Raw genomic sequence first — 18,419 nt, 5'->3', positions numbered from 1 at the left:
TAGTTCACCCATCTTGTCCGCCAGGCTCCTGGCATTGGTGAACATGCCACATAGTTTAGACCGGTCGCATATTGTCCTCGTATTGGGTGTTTCAAGATTGCAACTTGGACTTGCTACTATACTCACCTTGTGTTTTTGTGCTTTGGTTAACCTACCACTAATGCCCCCAATACTACCCTCTGGAATATCTTCCGCGCTGGCTATCACTGTCTCTGGACCCTCCCCCCTATCGCCTAGTTTAAAAACCCCTCTAACTTTTTGGCCATCTTCATTCCCAGCAGATCTGCACCCTCCTCATTTAGGTGCAGTCCGTCCCTTCTATAGTACCGGTTACCGACTGAGAAGTCGGCCCAGTCCTCCAGGAACCCAAACCCCTCCTTACTACACCAGCTCTTCAGCCACTTGTTTACTTCCCTAATCTCCCTCTGCCTCTCTGGTGTGGCTCGATGTACCGGTAGTATTCCTGAGAACACTACCTTGGAGGTCCTTTTCCTCAATTTAGCTCCTAAGTCCCTAAAATCGTTCTTTAGGACACTCCATCTGCCTCTGACTTTGTCATTGGTGCCAACGTGCACCATGACAGCCGGGTCTTCCCCAGCCCCTGCCAGTAATCTGTCCACAAGATCCGTGATGTGCCGAACCCGAGCGCCCGGTAGACAACATACTGTTCGGCGCTTCAGGTCTTGGTTACAGATTGCCCTCTCTGTCCTTCTAAGAATTGAGTCCCCTACCACCAGAATCTGTCTTTCCTTTCCCTTTGCTGCCCCCCCACTCTCACTGGAGGAGTTCTTCCCCTGGCAGCTAGGAGAGTCCCTCAACTCCAGCAGTGCTGGTCCCTGACTGGTTACACCAATGTCACTCAATGGAGCGTACTTATTGGGATGCTCCAGTCCTGGATCGGCCTCCCTGGCACTTCCCCCTCTACCCCTCCTGACTGTCACCCATCTACTCTTTGCTAGTGCCTGCACCTCTTTGTCTCCACCCGCCTCTGTGCTGGCCCCTGCCGGCACCTGCCGTGTACGTTCCTGGCTCACCTTTAGTATGGAGGGACTTCTCAGTGCTGACAGTTGCTTCCCCAGATTCAGAACCTGGGCTTCCAGGGAAACAATGTGCTTACATTTTGCACAGCAGTATTCGCCCTCGATCGGATGATCAAGGAACGCATACATGCGGCAAGATGTACAAAGAGTCGCCTCTCCACACCCGCCGGGCATCGTACCTATTAAATTTAGTGAGGATTTGGGGATTTTACCCTGTCCAAATTACCTAACAACTAGCTTCCTGGCACTAATACTCAAGACAATACACAGGTACAAGACAATACACAGGTACACAATACACAAGTACTAACGATCCACACACACTACTCAGACAACACTCAGATACTCACACTACACAGGTACTATGACCCCTGTTATAACCTCTTGTTTTAAACTCTTGTTTTTAACTCCCACTTAATCCAGCTCCACTTACACCAAGCTCCACCGCTTCAAACTGAGCACGCTCAGACTGAGTCCTACAACAAGTTAAATAGGCACCTGGGCACCTGTGAGCAATTAACCACACCCCTTAATTGATAGACTGATGAAACAGAAAAAAAAAAAAGCTATTTAAAAAGTGACAGCAAAAGGCAAATTAAAAACTAAAAGGAAAAGTCCCCAAAATGCAACCCAGCAAACACCAACAGACAGCAGCAATACACACACCAACAGACAGCAGCAATACACACACCAACAGACAGCAGCAATACACACACCAACAGACAGCAGCAATACACACACCAACAGACAGCAGCAATACACACACCAGCAGACAGCAGCAATACACACACCAGCAGACAGCAGCAATACACACACCAGCAGACAGCAGCAATACACACACCAGCAGACAGCAGCAATACACACACCAGCAGACAGCAGCAATACACACACCAGCAGACAGCAGCAATACACACACCAGCAGACAGCAGCAATACACACACCAGCAGACAGCAGCAATACACACACCAACAGACAGCAGCAATACACACACCAACAGACAGCAGCAATACACACACCAACAGACAGCAGCAATACACACACCAACAGACAGCAGCAATACACACACCAACAGACAGCAGCAATACACACACCAACAGACAGCAGCAATACACACACCAACAGACAGCAGCAATACACACACCAACAGACAGCAGCAATACACACACCAGCAGACAGCAGCAATACACACACCAGCAGACAGCAGCAATACACACACCAACAGACAGCAAGACTTGTATACTCTAACTCTTGTTTATAACTCCCACTTAAAAAAGCTCCACTTACACCAAGCTCCACAGCTTCAAACTGAGCCACCTATTAGCATGTATCTTTCTCCTGACAGGAACAGACTCCAGGAAAAGAAAATTATGGTAGATATCAGAAACACGTTTTTTTTAAACATTTCCTGCAAGAGAATTAGTGAGACCTAAAATATGCAGCAATATTTTATTCATACAGCATACACCCAAGAACATATGAAAACAATGAAATATATATATATATATATATATACACACACACACACACACACACACACACCGTATATATATCTGCAGGAAAATGCTGAGACAAATTCTTGATGCACAGGACATGCGAAACCAGAAAAAAAAAAAAAAGTATTGTGCACTATTTAGGGCTTCTTAGTAGGGTATGTTAAATTACCCATCATTCAAATGCAGACTGGAACATTTGTTGTCCTATTTTAATATAAGCTTCTCTCTCCTCATCGGTCATGAAGGACACCAGCGTGGGGTTCTGACTGACCTCGCTGTACACATGGGGCTGACCGCCAACCATGACCACTGGATCTACAGCCTCTCCTTCTTCCTCCTGCTCCTGCTCTGCAGTGTTACTGGGGTTTATTGGATCAGGCTTGGTGTGCTTATTTTCTTCATCAGATTCGCTAGTATCACTGTCTGAATCACTTTTAGAAATCTGGGTTGGAGTGGGACCAGATCCAGATTTCATTTCATGGATTAGAAGAGTTCTGATGACCTCATTGTCACCACCACTGTCTTTCTTGTTGGCATTTTCATCAACGACTGGCATATCAGTTGCTGTGGAAGAAATGAAAATGTGGAAATGGAAGTAAAGATCAACAGAAATTGTGTTTATTGGGATTCTCAAACTACAGGGGCATTTTTTTTGTATTTTAAAAAGGCACACATTTTTAAGGCTGCAGCAGTATTCTCATGGAGCTTGCAATGTCACTGAGGCAATGACCCTTGTAAAAAAATTACAGTAGTTTCTTTCTTTGCTGTGCCATCAGGTGTCTTGTGAACACCATAGGGGGTAACAGTTCTGGTTTACCAATAACACTTAGAAGGTATGGTAAAGTGCTCAAATTCCTTGACGTAATATTTCTTTAAAGGCCATTTTTGCAATTTGGTGAGTCACTTACAATTTTTTACTATGTGATCATCATAAACTATGGCCTTGAGTAGCCCAGGGTCCTTCCATAGGCAAGGAGGGTTATTCATGATTGAGGACATTGTAAATATACAGATAGCGAAGCTAAAAGCACATGGTCTGCTTCACATGAAAACTGCACTTACATGGTATTTTGAGCAATTAAACATGCTAATTAAACATTAGCATAAATAAATACTTGCAGGGAGCCACATTACTGAGGTCATGGCTGCAAGATGTCATTTTAAAATGAAAAATACAAAATACTTTTTGCTAAAACTGGATATACATTGTTTTTAAACTATGTTCTTCCAGAACAAAGTTATAGCAAACCTGTGCTTTGGCCATGAAGTTCTAAACAGGTTTGCTTTGATTCTCCCTCCCCAGCATTTTACATTTCCTTCACTCCACCATTGTCATATTCAGTCACGGAGAACAAAGAATATACCCAGTACATGTAGGTATGGGAGAGCATGTGACTCACACCCCTACTTCTCATGTGGCAGTTTCTGGGGACGAGAGATTAAAGTGAACCTGTTGTTTTGCCGTGCACTAATTAAAGTGCAACAAAACATTATTTCTAGTATTTGAATTGTACCCAAACGGGTGGCACCTAGTTGAAGATTCAGCATCAACATAATGACCACCACCTAAATAGTAATGCAGAATAGTTACTTTATTCTAGATCACATACAAGATGTCTCTTGCACTTTATGCAGCAATAGAATACACAAATTCCCAGTTTCATCATGTGTACAGTGGATCCGGAAAAGTATGCACAGCGCTTCACTTTTTCCCACATTTTATTATGTTACAGCCTTATTCCAAAATGGATTAAATTCATTATTTTCCTCAAAATTCTACAAACAATACCCCATAATGACAAATTGAAAGAAGTTTGTTTGAAATCTTTGCAAATTTATAAAAAAAAAAAACAAAAAAGATATTGATATATTATATCACATGTACATAAGTATTCACAACCTTTGCCATGACACTCAAAATTGAGCTCAGGATTGCATCCTGTTTCCACTGATCATCCTTGAGAGTTTCTACAACTTGATCGGAGTCCACCTGTGGTAAATTCAGTTGATTGGACATGATTTGGAAAAGAACACACCTGTCTATACAAGGTCCCACAGTTAACAGTGTATGTCAGAGCACAAACCAAGCCATGAAGTCCTGGGAATTGTCAGTAGACCTCCGAGACAGGATTGCAGCATCAAGGCTCAGATCTGGGGAAGGGTACAACAAAAACAATTCTGCAGCATTGAAGGTCCCAATGAGCACAGTGGCCTCCATCATCAGTAAATGGAAGAAGTTTGGAACCACCAGGACTCTTCTTAGAGTGGGCAGCCTGGCCAAACTGAGCGATCGGGGAAGAAGGGCCTTAGTCAGGGAGGTGATCAAGAACCCGTTGGTCATTCTTGCAGAGGTCCAGCGTTTCTCTGTGGACAGAGGAGAACCTTCCAGAAGAACAACCATCTCTGCAGCACTCCACCAATCAGACCTGTATGGTAGAGTGACCAGACAGAAGCCTTCCTCAGAAAAAGGCACAAGACAGCCCACCTGGAGTTTGCCAAAAGGCACCTGAAAGACTCTCAGACCATGAAAAACAAAAATCTCTGGTCTGATGAAAAAAGGTTGAACCCTTCGGCCTGAATGGCAAGCGTAATTTCTGGAGGAAGCCAGGCACCGCTCATCACCTGGCCAATGCCATCCCTACAAGTGAAGCATGATGGTGGCAGCATCATGCTGTGGGGATGTTTTTCAGAGGCAGGAACTGGGAGATTAGTCAGGATTGAGGGAAAGATGAATGCAGCAATGTACAGAGACATTCTTGATGAAAACTTGCTCCAGAGCGCTCTGGACCTCAGACTGGAGCGAAGGTTCATCTTCCAACAGGACAACGACCCTAAGCACACAGCCAAGATAACAAAGGAGTGACAACTCTGTGAATGTCCTTGAGTGGCCCAGCCAGAGCCCAGACTTGAACCCGATTGAACATCTCTGGAGAGATCTGAAAATGGCTGTGTACCGACGCTCCCCCTCCAACCTGATGGAGTTTGAGAGGTCCTGCAAAGAAGAATGGAAGAAACTGACCAAAAATATGTGTGCTTGTGTGCTTGTAGCATTATACTCAAAAGACCTGAGGCTGTAATTGGTGCCAAAAGGTGCTTCAAGAAAGTATTGAGCAAAGGTCGTGAATACTTACGTACATGAGAATTTTTAATTTTTTTAATTTTAATAAATTTGCAAAGATTTCAAACAAACTTCTTTCATGTTGTCAGTATACTATAGGGTATGGCTTGTAGAATTGAGGAAAATAATGAATGTAATCCATTTTGGAATTAGGCTGTAACATAATAAGATGTGGAGAAAGTGAAGCGCTGTGAATACTTTCCGGATGCACTGTATAGTGATTACCCACAAGCCAGCAGAGAAAAAAAAAAAGGACAGGTACACTTTAATTTTTAGCATTAGCTTTGTGAATGTGATTAAACTTATAAATTACCATTTGAGCTTGAAGGTGCCTGTACTATGAATTTACAAAGGCTACATGATCTTTGCTTATGTTATATTACTGAACGCATTAATATGCATTACATTTTTTTCAATAGATAAAAGCATTCTAATAATGAGAAAACACAATGGGGGATTTATCAACCAAGGCACATAAAAAAGCTGTTCAGGTTTAAATCCATTTACATTTACCAGGGGATTGCAGGTCCCCATTTAACAGGGCAGAAGGGACTTTGGACATATATAAACCATGTCCTTGACCATAAGTCTGTTTGTTATTGGTAAAAACCATTGCAAGTGAAATTATAGATCTGAATCTTGAGATACAAATACTGAATTTTGTCATCTGTGATTACAGGAATTGCAAATGCAATGCAGATTGCAGACTCCCCAGGGAAGGAGACAACCATTAAAAAATGTGGGATAGGTAGCTTTAGTCCATGCCTTGCTTGACAAATCTCTCCCCTTCCACCCAGTGCATTAGCTATGTGTCAGTGTAGGTCCTTGAACCTTGAAGTGTGCCCTCACTTTCCAAGGTGCACTTCCAATTCATATGATAGAAGCAGTGGGAAATGTTACTCCAAATTCCAGCTTTACCCAATCCTTATACCATATCAAGGTGTGGTTCCCTGCCACCAGTCCTTCACCCCACATCTTTCTCCAATACTCACAGAAGCTGGCACTCAGTTCTGGAAGGACTTCGTGCACTGTACTATTTGTCATCCAGATCGGCTGCTCCTTCCCCTTCTTGTTGTCCTTTACCTTTTTCAGTTCTGGTTCACGAACATTAATGGTAATATTTTGCACATACATGTTACCCATAGATGAGCTTTTGTTGGCCCATCTTCCATGGCATCCTTGTAGATCTACAGCAGTAATGGCGGCAGACTGTTCATAGCTAGAGTAGACAGGCCTGTATTACATGTCTGATCAAAGATTTCGTAACCTAAACTTTTATCAGCATTTGCACACACATGACGTTCAGCTCTGCTGTTGACAGTAGAACTTAGAAAGGCTTACAAAGATCAATAAAAACTCAGATTAATGCAGGCATGTATTTATTAAAAAACAAATAAATGCATTTTCGATGCAACTACTAAAAATACCTGAAATTGACCCAATTTCAGCTTTATATAACCCCTTCTTGAGTAGTTTTTGTAAGAGAGAAAGAAGGTAAGTACTTGGAGCCAATCAGGTGAGCTGTATGCTGACAGGAGGAGAGAGCAAAGAGATGGCCTTATCAGTTTGTTGCTGCTCCTTCACAATCCGATCAAGGGCAAGGCAGAAACAGGGCCGTTGTTACAAATCAGGGGCCCCCCATACACTCTACCTGACAGGGCTCCCCCTCTGAAAATATCAAAAAAGATATTTTCACTAAAAAGCCATGGACTCGATGCTATGCTTTGTAGCCATGGCAGAATTATACCCCCATCAAACAGGACCCATTCGTGAATAGCAAGGAGGCTGCACTAGTGGCGGGTTAAAGCAGGCAGTGAAGAGATAATATGGCTCCTCACCACCTGTCAAATGCTGTCTCAAGAATGATCCAAATGCTTCAGAGGGAAAAGTACATTTGAAAGAGTCCTTCATTTTTTTTTTTATTTTGTAGAATTTACATTTTTTTTTTATAGTTTTATTTATTTTTTTAACTGCCCCTTTGGGCAGTTGGACTGAGGACACAGATTCATTCAGTCCTTTTCTCTGCAGCCTCAGCTGCACTGCACAGTGAATTCATGGGAAGCGCTCTGAGGCTGTTCATTCAAAAGCTGAAGCATAGTGAACCATTTACTATGCTTCAGTGATGAATGGACACAAGAGCGATCAGTACTAATCGCTAATCGTGTTCATTCAGGAAAGGAAGGGGCCTGTAAATATGGCACATACCGGTCCCCTTCCCGCTCTCCATCCTGAAACTGATCCTCCAGTTTGTTCAGAGCAGCTGCCAGTGGGAGAAGAGAGGTGGGAAGCTGGAAGCGCTGCGGGGGAGGGGGGCACACAGAGTCCTAGACAGCAGGTTGAAAGGGGCGCGGATCCAAGAACAGATCCCCCTGCAGCTCAGCTGGAGGGAGAAAGAAGAGTAGAAGCCGGCAGTGCTTCAGGGGGATCCTTAAGAATCACAAGTGTCAGCAATAAGGCAGTGCACCCAGTCCTTCTGCTTGTCAGATGTCTGGGCCCCCCCTTTGAACGGATGAGGCCCGGGCCCAATACAGGAGGGCTGGCTGTACTGCCTTATCAGCTGCCCTGGGTGGAGAAATGGCTGTATTGCTTAAACACAGAAAAGACAGGTCACTTGGCTGGCTGTGCAATAGGACTGTATAAATCTCAGGACAGGATGAAAGCAATAAAAAAAATCCGTCATGGGTAAAACAAATATTTGAAATGAAGTTCAGCTGCCCATTAAATAGTTATGTACATACTTCAGAGGCAGATATGTTGAAGCGTAATAGAAAAAACAATATTCCTTGTTCTCTACAAGCCCTCAGTGAGATCATCTGCCTGTAAATTACTAGTATAGGCCTCATTAACATGGGCGTACAGATCTGTATACCCATGCAAAAGACCTCTTTCCCTGCATAGGTGTTCTTTGTTTCACATGCTGGCATTCCCATTCATGTTTGTTGAGGTGCAGGTATGTTTGTAGGTGCTGGGTGAGAGAGGCGTGTAATTTTCAAGTGTGCAGAGAAATCACAATACAATTCAATAGCTCCTCTGGTGGTAGCACTACAACTCTAAACTTGCCAAAGGGCTGTGGCTTTGTGTCAATGGCCTAGGTGTGAGACACTTCTGAGATCCTTCAGAATTCATGGAAAGGTGCATTTGACCTGCTTTAAACAGGTTTTGCATTCCCATGGACTTGTATGTGAATGCTGAACCTATTAAAGCAAACAAAAGCCCATCAACATATAGGCTCTTATTCCAGAGAAAGATCTCTACTAGATCTAAATGTTTAGCCGTGGAAAAGGTAGTCATGTAGATTCTGTGATTTCAAAGCTGAATTGCAGGGAAAGAAAGAAAAAAAAAATCAACTTTTTTAATATACAGCTCACAGAGCATTGGGGTTTTGTATTGCAGTGGATTTACAGTGGATATAAAAAGTCTCCACACCCCTGTTAAAATGTCAGGTTTCTGTGATGTAAAAAAATGAGACAAAGATAAATTATTTCAGAACTTTTTCCACCTTTAAAGTGACCTATAAACTGTACAACTCAGTTTAACAACAAACTGAAATCTTTTAGGTGGAGAGAAGTAAAAATAGAAAACTAAAATAATATGGTTGCATAAGTGTGCACACCCTTAAACTAATACTTTGTTGAAGCACCTTTTGATTTTATTACAGCACTCAGCCTTTTTCATCTTTCCATCTATTAAATCCTCTGCCCTTGTTGTTTTAACTTTGGATAGTAAAACTTTTTTTTTTTTCTGCCAGTAAATACCTTATACAGCCCACTTCATGTTTCTTGTCTGGTCATTAGCCTAGGTTTATGACATCATGCACAGCTCCCACTCAGGAAGGGAGGGGGGATGAGTCATAAGAGGGCAAATGAAAGCTGCAGGTGTGTCTGTGTAAATCCAGGAAGTGAACAGGAAGCAGCTTCAGCTGCCCACAGTTAAAATGATTGCAGCCAGACTCAGTGGAGGGAGATTTCTGCAGCATATTTGGCAAGTACAGAATCACAGTATATATATATATATATATATATATATATATATATATATATATATATATATATATATATATATATATATATATATATATATATATATATATATATATATTTTTTTTTAGTATGCAAAGTGGTTGGAAGGAAGCTTCAAAATGGCAAAGATATATTTATTACAAATTATGTGAGCAGACTGCAGTTCCTTTTTAACACCAGTTTGAATGTGATTGTTTAAATTTTGAACACAGCTACATCCCCAGTTATAAGAGAGTGTGCACACTTAAACAACTAAAGTAAGGTGGTTGTATATTTTTACTTCCTCATTCTAAATATTTCAGTTTGTTTTTCTATTGAGTTGTACAGTTTATAGGTCACATTAAAAGGTGCAAAAAGTTCTGAAATAATTTATCTATGTCTCATTTTTTTACATCACAGAAACCTGACATTTTAACAGGGGCGTGTAGACTTTTTATATCTACTGTAAATGAATGCCAATATGCTGTGCATGTTTGTATCTCTGTCCTATTCCTAATAAACTGCCATGAGCCAAGACTGAGCCCAATGGCCTGATTGAACCAGTCCTCACACACTGACCTGTCAGCAAGTTCTGGAATTTCAGTCGGCTGAGGCTCGAGCAGCTCACTTGGAAGGACAATGTCTTCAGTTTCCTGAAGAAGCAGAAAAATTGGTTCGATCTGCTCATTGAATTTAGCCAGTAGTGTTCTGGCATCTCTTTTGGGTAGTGACGAAAAATCCTCCTCAACTTCTTGATTGCAGTAGGTACAGCGAAAGAGTTCTGCAAATGAAACAATAAAAGACTTTATTATAGCCAGCTTTTATATTGTGTTTTGGATAGAGCCATAAGCATGTAAATTGCCCAGATCATATTATTGGACATCAATGTCCCTTAAATTACAGAGGATAGAAAACCAAATATGTGGGAACTTTACAGGTGCCCTAACATATATACAGTGCACACCACTGTCTCTGCTGTCTCTGTCTTATTCATGCATATATGCCTAAGGAAAATGACTCTGCTGCATTGCTGAAGGTGGTTGTATAGAAATCCAAAGTCTCTTCCCTTTGAGGGATAGAGCACAACTCACTGGGAATTATTTGGAGTGTGTTATGCAGCGTACACACGGTCGGACTTTTCGACCAGACTTGTCCGATGGACGCCGACGGACCAAATCCAGTGGACAATCTGATCGTGTGTGGGCTCCACTGGACCTTCAGCGGACTTTTCCAGTCGCAAATCTGACGGACTTTAGATTTGGAACATGCTTCAAATCTTTACGTCGTAACTCCGCCGGACCCAGAAATCCGCTCGTCTGTATGCTAGTCCGGACAAAAACCGACACTAGGGCAGCTACTGGCTATGAACTTCCTTATTTTAGTCCGGTGTACGTCATCATGTACGAATCCGTCTGACTTTGGTGTGATCGTGTGTAGGCAAGTCCGTTCGTTAAAAAGTCCGTCAAAAGTCCACTGGAAAGTCTGTCGGACAAATCCGGTCGAAAAGTCTGCCCGTGTGTACGTGGCCTTAGGAGTGGCAAAAGTGTTTCTTTCTTTTATATGGATGGGATTCCTAAATGGTTCACAAAACTTAAAGACGTGGGTTCTTTTAAACCCACGAAACGCGTTGTGGAAAAATCACTGAAAAACATCATCATGCAGTACTTTTTCGAAACACCTTGTTTATAAATGATGAATAGATGAGCATATGGCATATTGAAGGGAAGCACAATGGCTAACTGCAAAACAAATATTTTATGTATTGTAAAAAGGTATTGATGTATGTTTACTAATGGGGCCACGTATGGCCATACTGTTCTGCATTTTATTGGATCTGAGGATCAATATTTTAGAGGAGCATCAATTAAAATCTTTATTTTAACTGTGGTTGACATTTTATCTATGTTAGGGCTCCCATAAAGTTCCATACTTATTTGGTTTTCTATTCTTTGGATAGAGACTTGTAAATAGGTTTCTGCTGCTGCAAAGGAGATGGGGCTGTTCTGAGGTACAACTTTGAGTTGTACCTCAGATCTTGTTGGGTCCCATCATAAGCAAATGCAAACAAACACAGGGATTCCTTGCTGAAATCTTGCAGTTTTGTTGGATGTTTATTATTTTAAAAAGCACAATATTCAAGCTACATCGTGCTGAGACGGATGCGTTTCGCACTACCTTCTTTACTTGTAAGCTGTTAGTATAGGCGGCACTGCCTGTAAAACTCAATAGAGCCGCTGCAAATGGCTTGCAGTTGCAGCACATTAGCCTCGTTATAAACTTTCGCATGGCAGAAAAAAAAAAAAAAAAAAGGCACAGGCATTCAGAAGGCGACAGGAGCTGACAGCAGCTGCTTAGCCTCGATCTGAAAAGCAATCCAATGCAGATCTCGCTTTTCAGAACTTTGGCTAGTGTGAAACTAACAGTCACAGTAAAGTATAACTAAAGGCACTTTTTGTTTTAGTTTTGGATAGAGTGGAGAGACATTATAATGAGTTTCTATTGCTCTGTGTCCTCATTAGCAACAACAGGAAGTGTGTGCGTGCGGGAGCAATCTTCCAATGGGGCACTAGTCCTAGTGGCTATGGGACAAATAGTGCAGGGAAATTTCCCCAATAGGACACAGATGGTAAAAAGAAAATTGACAGGGGGTGTAACCCTCCCTTACTCTTATTTAAGATGAAAAAAATAGTTTTGGCTTTAGTTCTACTTTTAGTAGAATGCTGACTGCACTGTCTGACTTTCCATAGGTGTATCCTCTAATATCTGCAGATTTATATAAACAATGTTTATAATAAATACAGAATAACTGCCTTGTAACATGAAATGTATCATGTACTTTCAGCTTTTATTTTGTTATTTGTTTTACACAGTTACATTAAAGGTGATGTTAAAAGTGAATTTTGCAGTACATTAAATGCAGTACATTTAATGCAAAACATGAGCAGTTCTCATGCATTATTCCTTGAAAAACGTTGCAAGTACAGAATAATTTCGGTTCACCTGTCAGAAATTCACTGTGATCCTAACTTTGTATTATGGGGTAACACAGAGCATGTTTGTATACTAAATGGTGTCAGCCCTGCCCAGTTGCATTTTGCTAAACTACTGAACCTCCGCCTCTGTCCCCATCTCCACAATATATGGACTAATGTGTTTGCAGTTCAAGATAGGAACTGAGCAGGCTAATTAGGCTTCTTGATATAACACAGGGTGGCTTTGAATTTCTGACATGATCAACAGGTAGTTTTATCACTTATTAAACAGATATAACAGAATACTTTCAATGGTATATTTAACAGACCAAAGGAAGCAGATAAATGATGTTCAATGTTAGGGTTTACAGACATTTAAAAGAAAATATTTACTGAGAGAAACATGAAGACCTCTCATTCTGCAAGTGCTAGTTGCCTTGCTGTCATGCTGACCCTTTGGCACTTGTATATGATGCCAAGAACCAAAATTATGTTTAGAAAGACTTCTGAGGTTTCTCTTATATTCTCAGGCTTTTCTTTGTTCCAGGTCAGTGACTTAGAGCAATGGTCTCCAAACTGCAGCCTGGGGAGCGAATGCGTCTCTTTGCCTACCTGTATCTGGCCCTTGGGACACTATTCCTCCTACTGACACCAACAATGGGGCATAATTCTTAGCACTGAAACCAACAATGAGACACAATTCTTCCCACTAATACCTATGATGGGCACCCTTCCACCCACTAACACCATTGATAGGCCACTATTCCCCCACTGACACCAATGGTGGGACACTATTCCTCCCACTGACACATATGATAGGACACTATTCCTTCCACTGATACCTACGATGGGGTATTAATCCTTCCCACTAAAGATGTGGCATTACTCTATCGTGAGGGTAAGGCCCCATACTATTTGATGCCCTCTATGCTTACCACCCTCAAAGCTTGGAGAGGGGGCTTGAGCTTCAAACAGGGTAGTTCCACGCAGTTTTCCCAGCATACTCCCCTATGGATCAATCCAAATCTACCACATTTTTGCTCTATCCCAGAACCTCAAGCCTGGAGGAAATTCCATATAAAAGCATTATCACATATTGTGGACAAAGGTAAATTAATTGCTTTCCCTACCATGTGCTAGAGATACAATGTCCCACTCTCCTGTTACTTCAGTTATTGGCAACTCTCCCATGCCTTCAGTAGCCAATTTCCTGATTCTTCGGTGTGCCCCACTATGTCATCGCTTGAGAAGACTGTGCGGTCTGAAGGTTCAAAAAATGTAGAGGACCTATGTCGGTCCTCTACAGACGGTCCTTTGACTGTAGAGGACCTATGTTGGTCCTCTATAGTCACCTATGCTTTGTTACCTTCAGGGAGATGTGGACTCTCTGGAATAAATGGCTAGTAGACATTCCGGACCTTGATGGGGACGATTGGTCCAATATATGGGGCCTCTTATTTAAGCAACTCGTTATTCTCATAGACCGTCTTCAAAATTCCTTCAAAATATTGTGTAGCTGTATCACGAAGCACCTACTGTATTCTCAAATTGAAATAGTTCTAATCTACAAGCATCAGAGATGGTGCTAAGCTTTACTGAGATTGCCAGTGATGACCACTCATTCTGCAAGTGCAAGTTGTCTAGCTCTCATACTGACTCTTCTGACTGTCATACTGACTTTTGTCTATAATCACTGTCTATATATTCCATCACAACTGTACAAATTAAGGAGTCTGCTTTATATGTGGAGCTCCCTGTATTTTGTGCGGTCCACCAAGTAGAGGGGAGGGCTCTATAATGCTTGAGCTCCAGAGAGTCTTATATGGCCAGTACTAGTACTTGCTCTCCATTTTGATCTTCTTTTTGCTTGCCTACAATTCTTCAGAAACAAAAATAAACTATAAATGTAGTGCTTTGTATCACTAGTGTGGTACACAGGATAACCGCCCCTTCCTATGTGCCAAACGCTGCGCTCACAGAACTAAACCTCACTCTCAGCTGCCGCTTAAAAATTCCAAACAGTGCAAAAATAATAATAAATGATTTACTATAAACCTGCCCTCACCAACAGTGAAATCAAATAGCAGCGCTAAAAACTAAATTAGACCTAAAAAAAGTGTGTGACAAATTAGATGTGACAAACTAATTAACACCACTTCTCTAAGAGCAAAATATAATCTTGTGTTATAAATAAACATGCAATATATAATAGACTGATATTAAACATATAAAGTCCAATAATCAGTGATGTAGTGATGTAAGTGATGATTCATAACATGATATGATATAGATCTTCAGTGACAAAATCTTCCACCACACCGCTGTGATATGTGACCTCCACTCCCCTTCAGCGAGCAAACTCACCAGCTACTTTTGCCTTACACTCTCGTGTTCGGCTCACAGGCTATTCCCACACAGTAGGGGGCAAAGTGATAACCTCCAATCAATCCCTGTTAGGTATCCAGAGTATATGTGCAAGCGCTCTCTCCACATGAAAAAAAGAAAAGCGATCCAATAGTGCAGTAACGCAATAAACTTTAATGCAAACAACACTCTCCTCCACCATTGAACTCACATTTCATAAACTTCGATCAAGCAAAGAAGCACAGCAAACATGGTCATCACCATAAAGACACTCTCCAAACGATGAATGGATGTATGGTGGTCACGGCGGACCCAGGTAGCTAGGTAATCGGTGACACTCTCACCCGTTCCCTGGAGCCGCTTCCCCGCTTACTCGTATGGCGCTTCCTGTCACAGCGTCCTACGCCCCTGGGGCGTGGCTACACGGCAATCTAACGTGCTTGACGTAGGACGCCGTGACAGGAAGCACCATACGAGTAAGCGGCTCCAGGAGACTCCAGGGAACGGGTGAGAGTGTCACCGATTACCTAGCTACCTGGGTCTGCCGTGACCACAATACGTCCATTCAACGTTTGGAGAGTGTCTTTTTGGTGATGACCATGTTTGCTGTGCTTCTTTGCTTGATTGAAGCTTATGAAATGTGAGTTCAATGGTGGAGGAGAGTGTTGTTTGCATTAAAGTTTATTGCGTTACTGCACTATTGGATCGCTTTTCTTTTTTTTCATGTGGAGAGAGCGCTTGCACATATACTCTGGATACCTAACAGGGATTGATTGGAGGTTATCACTTTGCCCCCTACTGTGTGGGAATAGCCTGTGAGCCAAACACGAGAGTGTAAGGCAAAAGTAGCTGGTGAGTTTGCTCGCTGAAGGGGAGTGGAGGTCACATATCACAGCGGTGTGGAAGATTTTGTCACTGAAGATCTATATCATATCATGTTATGAATCATCACTTAAATCACTACGTCACTGATTATTGGACTTTATATGTTTAATATCAGTCTATTATATATTGTATGTTTATTTATAACACAAGATTATATTTTGCTCTTAGAGAAGTGGTGTTAATTAGTTTGTCACATCTAATTTGTCACACACTTTTTTTAGGTCTAATTTAGTTTTTAGCGCTGCTATTTGATTTCACTGTTGGTGAGGGCAGGTTTATAGTGAATCATTTATTATTATTTTTGCAAATGTAGTGCTTTGTTACTACTCCTTCTTACTTTGCTAACCTAGGCTCTGTCCCAGAAATACCTTGTTGTAAATACTATATATCCTTGTATACAAATCAAGTTATGTTTTAGCTCTATTGGCCCCTAACCATTTCTAAATCACCTGACAGCTTTTTAAAAAAAAAAAAAAAAAAACAAAAAACACATTTTTAGTTTTTACACAGACTAATTACAGAACCTGACTTCAGGGTGGGCTCACAACTCATACCTGTAAATGGGTCAAATAGCTGGTTGACTTCCAGGTCGGAGTAGGTGCTGTGACATCCAGGGCACTTAAATGAAGCTCTGTTGGTGGACTCCCTCTCATCTGACTCGATCTTGCGGCGAATGTGATCAAGCTTATATTTAATAACATCTACAAGCACCTTGTAGTTGATGTAGTAATAATTGTATTTGGTGCTCTTCCCATTTGGTCCAGTCTGGACACGCATGCGACACTTGATGATTTTATCAGACCTCAGGGTTTGCAGGATGGTTCGAAGCTGCTTCTTTTCAAACTTGAGGAGCAGGGCAATGTCCTCTTCCTTGACACAGGGGTATCTGATGAGCACATCCAGGGTCAGGGAGTACTCAAGACCATAGAACCCTCGAACCATGTACTTGGCAAGTCTTTTCAGGGCAGCAGGCACTTCTGTCATAGTGTCTTGATCCCCCATTGTGAATGGACCAAGGCATGTATTTTCTGTAGGTGCAAAACACCAAACACTATACCATGCAGTATGACTGAGGTTTTGTACTAGACCAAGAAAGCGGACTAAACCCAATAAAAGGGAGTAATTAACATGTACAAGAATTACAAAAGCTATTGCAGCCAGAGAGGACAAGCAATATCAAAATATATGCAGTGATTTGAGTGTTCAGTTATGAAAAGGAAAATCATTGTCAGTGTATCATATCAATGAATTCCCTGAGGATTTTTTTGTCAAAAGCCATGCTTGCAAACAGGTGTAACAAGCTCAGGAGCATTAACGATTTCAGCACTTTGCATCATTCAGCTTAGTTTGCAATACGTCAGTGTAAGATACATGGCTACCTAAAGGCTTTTATATATCCTGACTGCAGCCACAAAGACATTTACACAAATTAAGATACAAATCTCATCCAAAGTATCTCCTTTACTGTCACTATCGTGCAGGTCAAGCTTTAAAGTGCATAGCACAAATTGTCTCTGCAATCAGTACCTTCATAAGAATCAGGTAGGGCTTTCCATATGTAAAATCTTCACCAGAATATTATGTTTTCACCCTATATACTCAGTGCCAGGACAAGGTCATTTGGTGCCCAGGGCGAAGATGGCAAACTGCCCCCCCCCCCCCCCCCGTCACCTGCTGCCAGATGCAACATGTCACTTACCACCGTCACCTGCTGCCAGATGCAACATGTCACTTACCACCGTCACCTGCTGCCAGATGCAACATGTCACTTACCACCGCCACCTGCTGCCAGATGCCACGTGTCACTTGCCACTGTCACCTGCTGCCACGTGTCACTTGCCACTGTCACCTGCTGCCAGATGCCACCGTCACCTGCTGCCAAATGCCACGTGTCACTTGCCACCATCACCTGCTGCTAGATGCTGCGGATCACTTGCCATCCATAGCCTGGCTCCCTCTCCCTCCGCTTCAGTTGGGCATTCTGGGGGCTGCAGTTTCCCTCTTAGGATTGCAATGGGCCAGTCCTCTGGACTACATGTCCCATGATCCTTCTTTGTGCTCCTTTTTTGATTGTTTTTTTTTTTTCTTCCTGCCTAATAGGAAGGAGAGGGTGCTGCTCCTGGGTACAGCAGCATTAGAAGGGGGGAAAGAAGATCCTGCAGCTCAGCTGTTCTCTCCACACAGAGACACAGCTGCTCTCCCCGCTGCTGACCGAAGGAGGGAGGGGGAATGGGCAGGAAACAGAGCCCTCTCCTGTACTCATCCACTGGTCATCATTATTGTCCCATGAAATGAAGCATGAGGCACTGACTTACAGGCTTCATCAGAAAAGTTTCCTACCTCCTTATTAGAGATATGCACCAGTCTAATATTTAAATAATGGAGATCTAACTCAAATCCAAAACCCATACTGGAGACCAATAAACTTACACTTGAAAGCTGAACAGCACAGACAGATGGACACCAAAGTATTGTACAGACCTAAACTTTTCATACTACTGCTACTCCTACAGATGGGCACCAAGGTATCCCCACAGACCTAAACTTTT

The 18,419-nt window shown here is 42.1% G+C and overlaps 1 protein-coding gene across 1 annotated transcript; it reads right to left on the bottom strand.

The window, feature by feature from the left end:
* Positions 1 to 2,584: 2,584 nt before the first annotated feature.
* Positions 2,585 to 16,872, bottom strand: LOC141124149 (general transcription factor IIE subunit 1-like). Its single transcript, XM_073612226.1, has 4 exons — positions 16,425 to 16,872; positions 10,229 to 10,430; positions 6,644 to 6,870; positions 2,585 to 3,097 (listed from the first exon to the last, which is right to left on the bottom strand). Exons 1-4 carry the CDS (start codon positions 16,870 to 16,872, stop codon positions 2,706 to 2,708), a joined length of 1,269 nt encoding a protein of 422 aa, XP_073468327.1. The 3' UTR covers positions 2,585 to 2,705.
* Positions 16,873 to 18,419: the final 1,547 nt, after the last annotated feature.

Source organism: Aquarana catesbeiana, linkage group LG01 (assembly GCF_042186555.1).
Source record: "Aquarana catesbeiana isolate 2022-GZ linkage group LG01, ASM4218655v1, whole genome shotgun sequence".
Classification (NCBI taxonomy): domain Eukaryota; kingdom Metazoa; phylum Chordata; class Amphibia; order Anura; family Ranidae; genus Aquarana; species Aquarana catesbeiana.
Note: the sequence above shows the minus strand (reverse complement) of the source record. Positions and strands in the feature narration are given on the sequence as shown.

Excerpts from the sequence above, each read along its gene's own strand:
- LOC141124149 (XM_073612226.1), bottom strand. The coding sequence starts at position 16,872 with ATGGGGGATCAAGACACTATGACAGAAGTGCCTGCTGCCCTGAAAAGA. Across the intron at positions 6,871-10,228 it reads ATTCCAGAACTTGCTGACAG|CTATGAACAGTCTGCCGCCA; the intron begins GTCAGTGTGTGA and ends TGTCTACTCTAG. Across the intron at positions 3,098-6,643 it reads AGAACTGAGTGCCAGCTTCT|CAACTGATATGCCAGTCGTT; the intron begins GTGAGTATTGGA and ends TTTCTTCCACAG.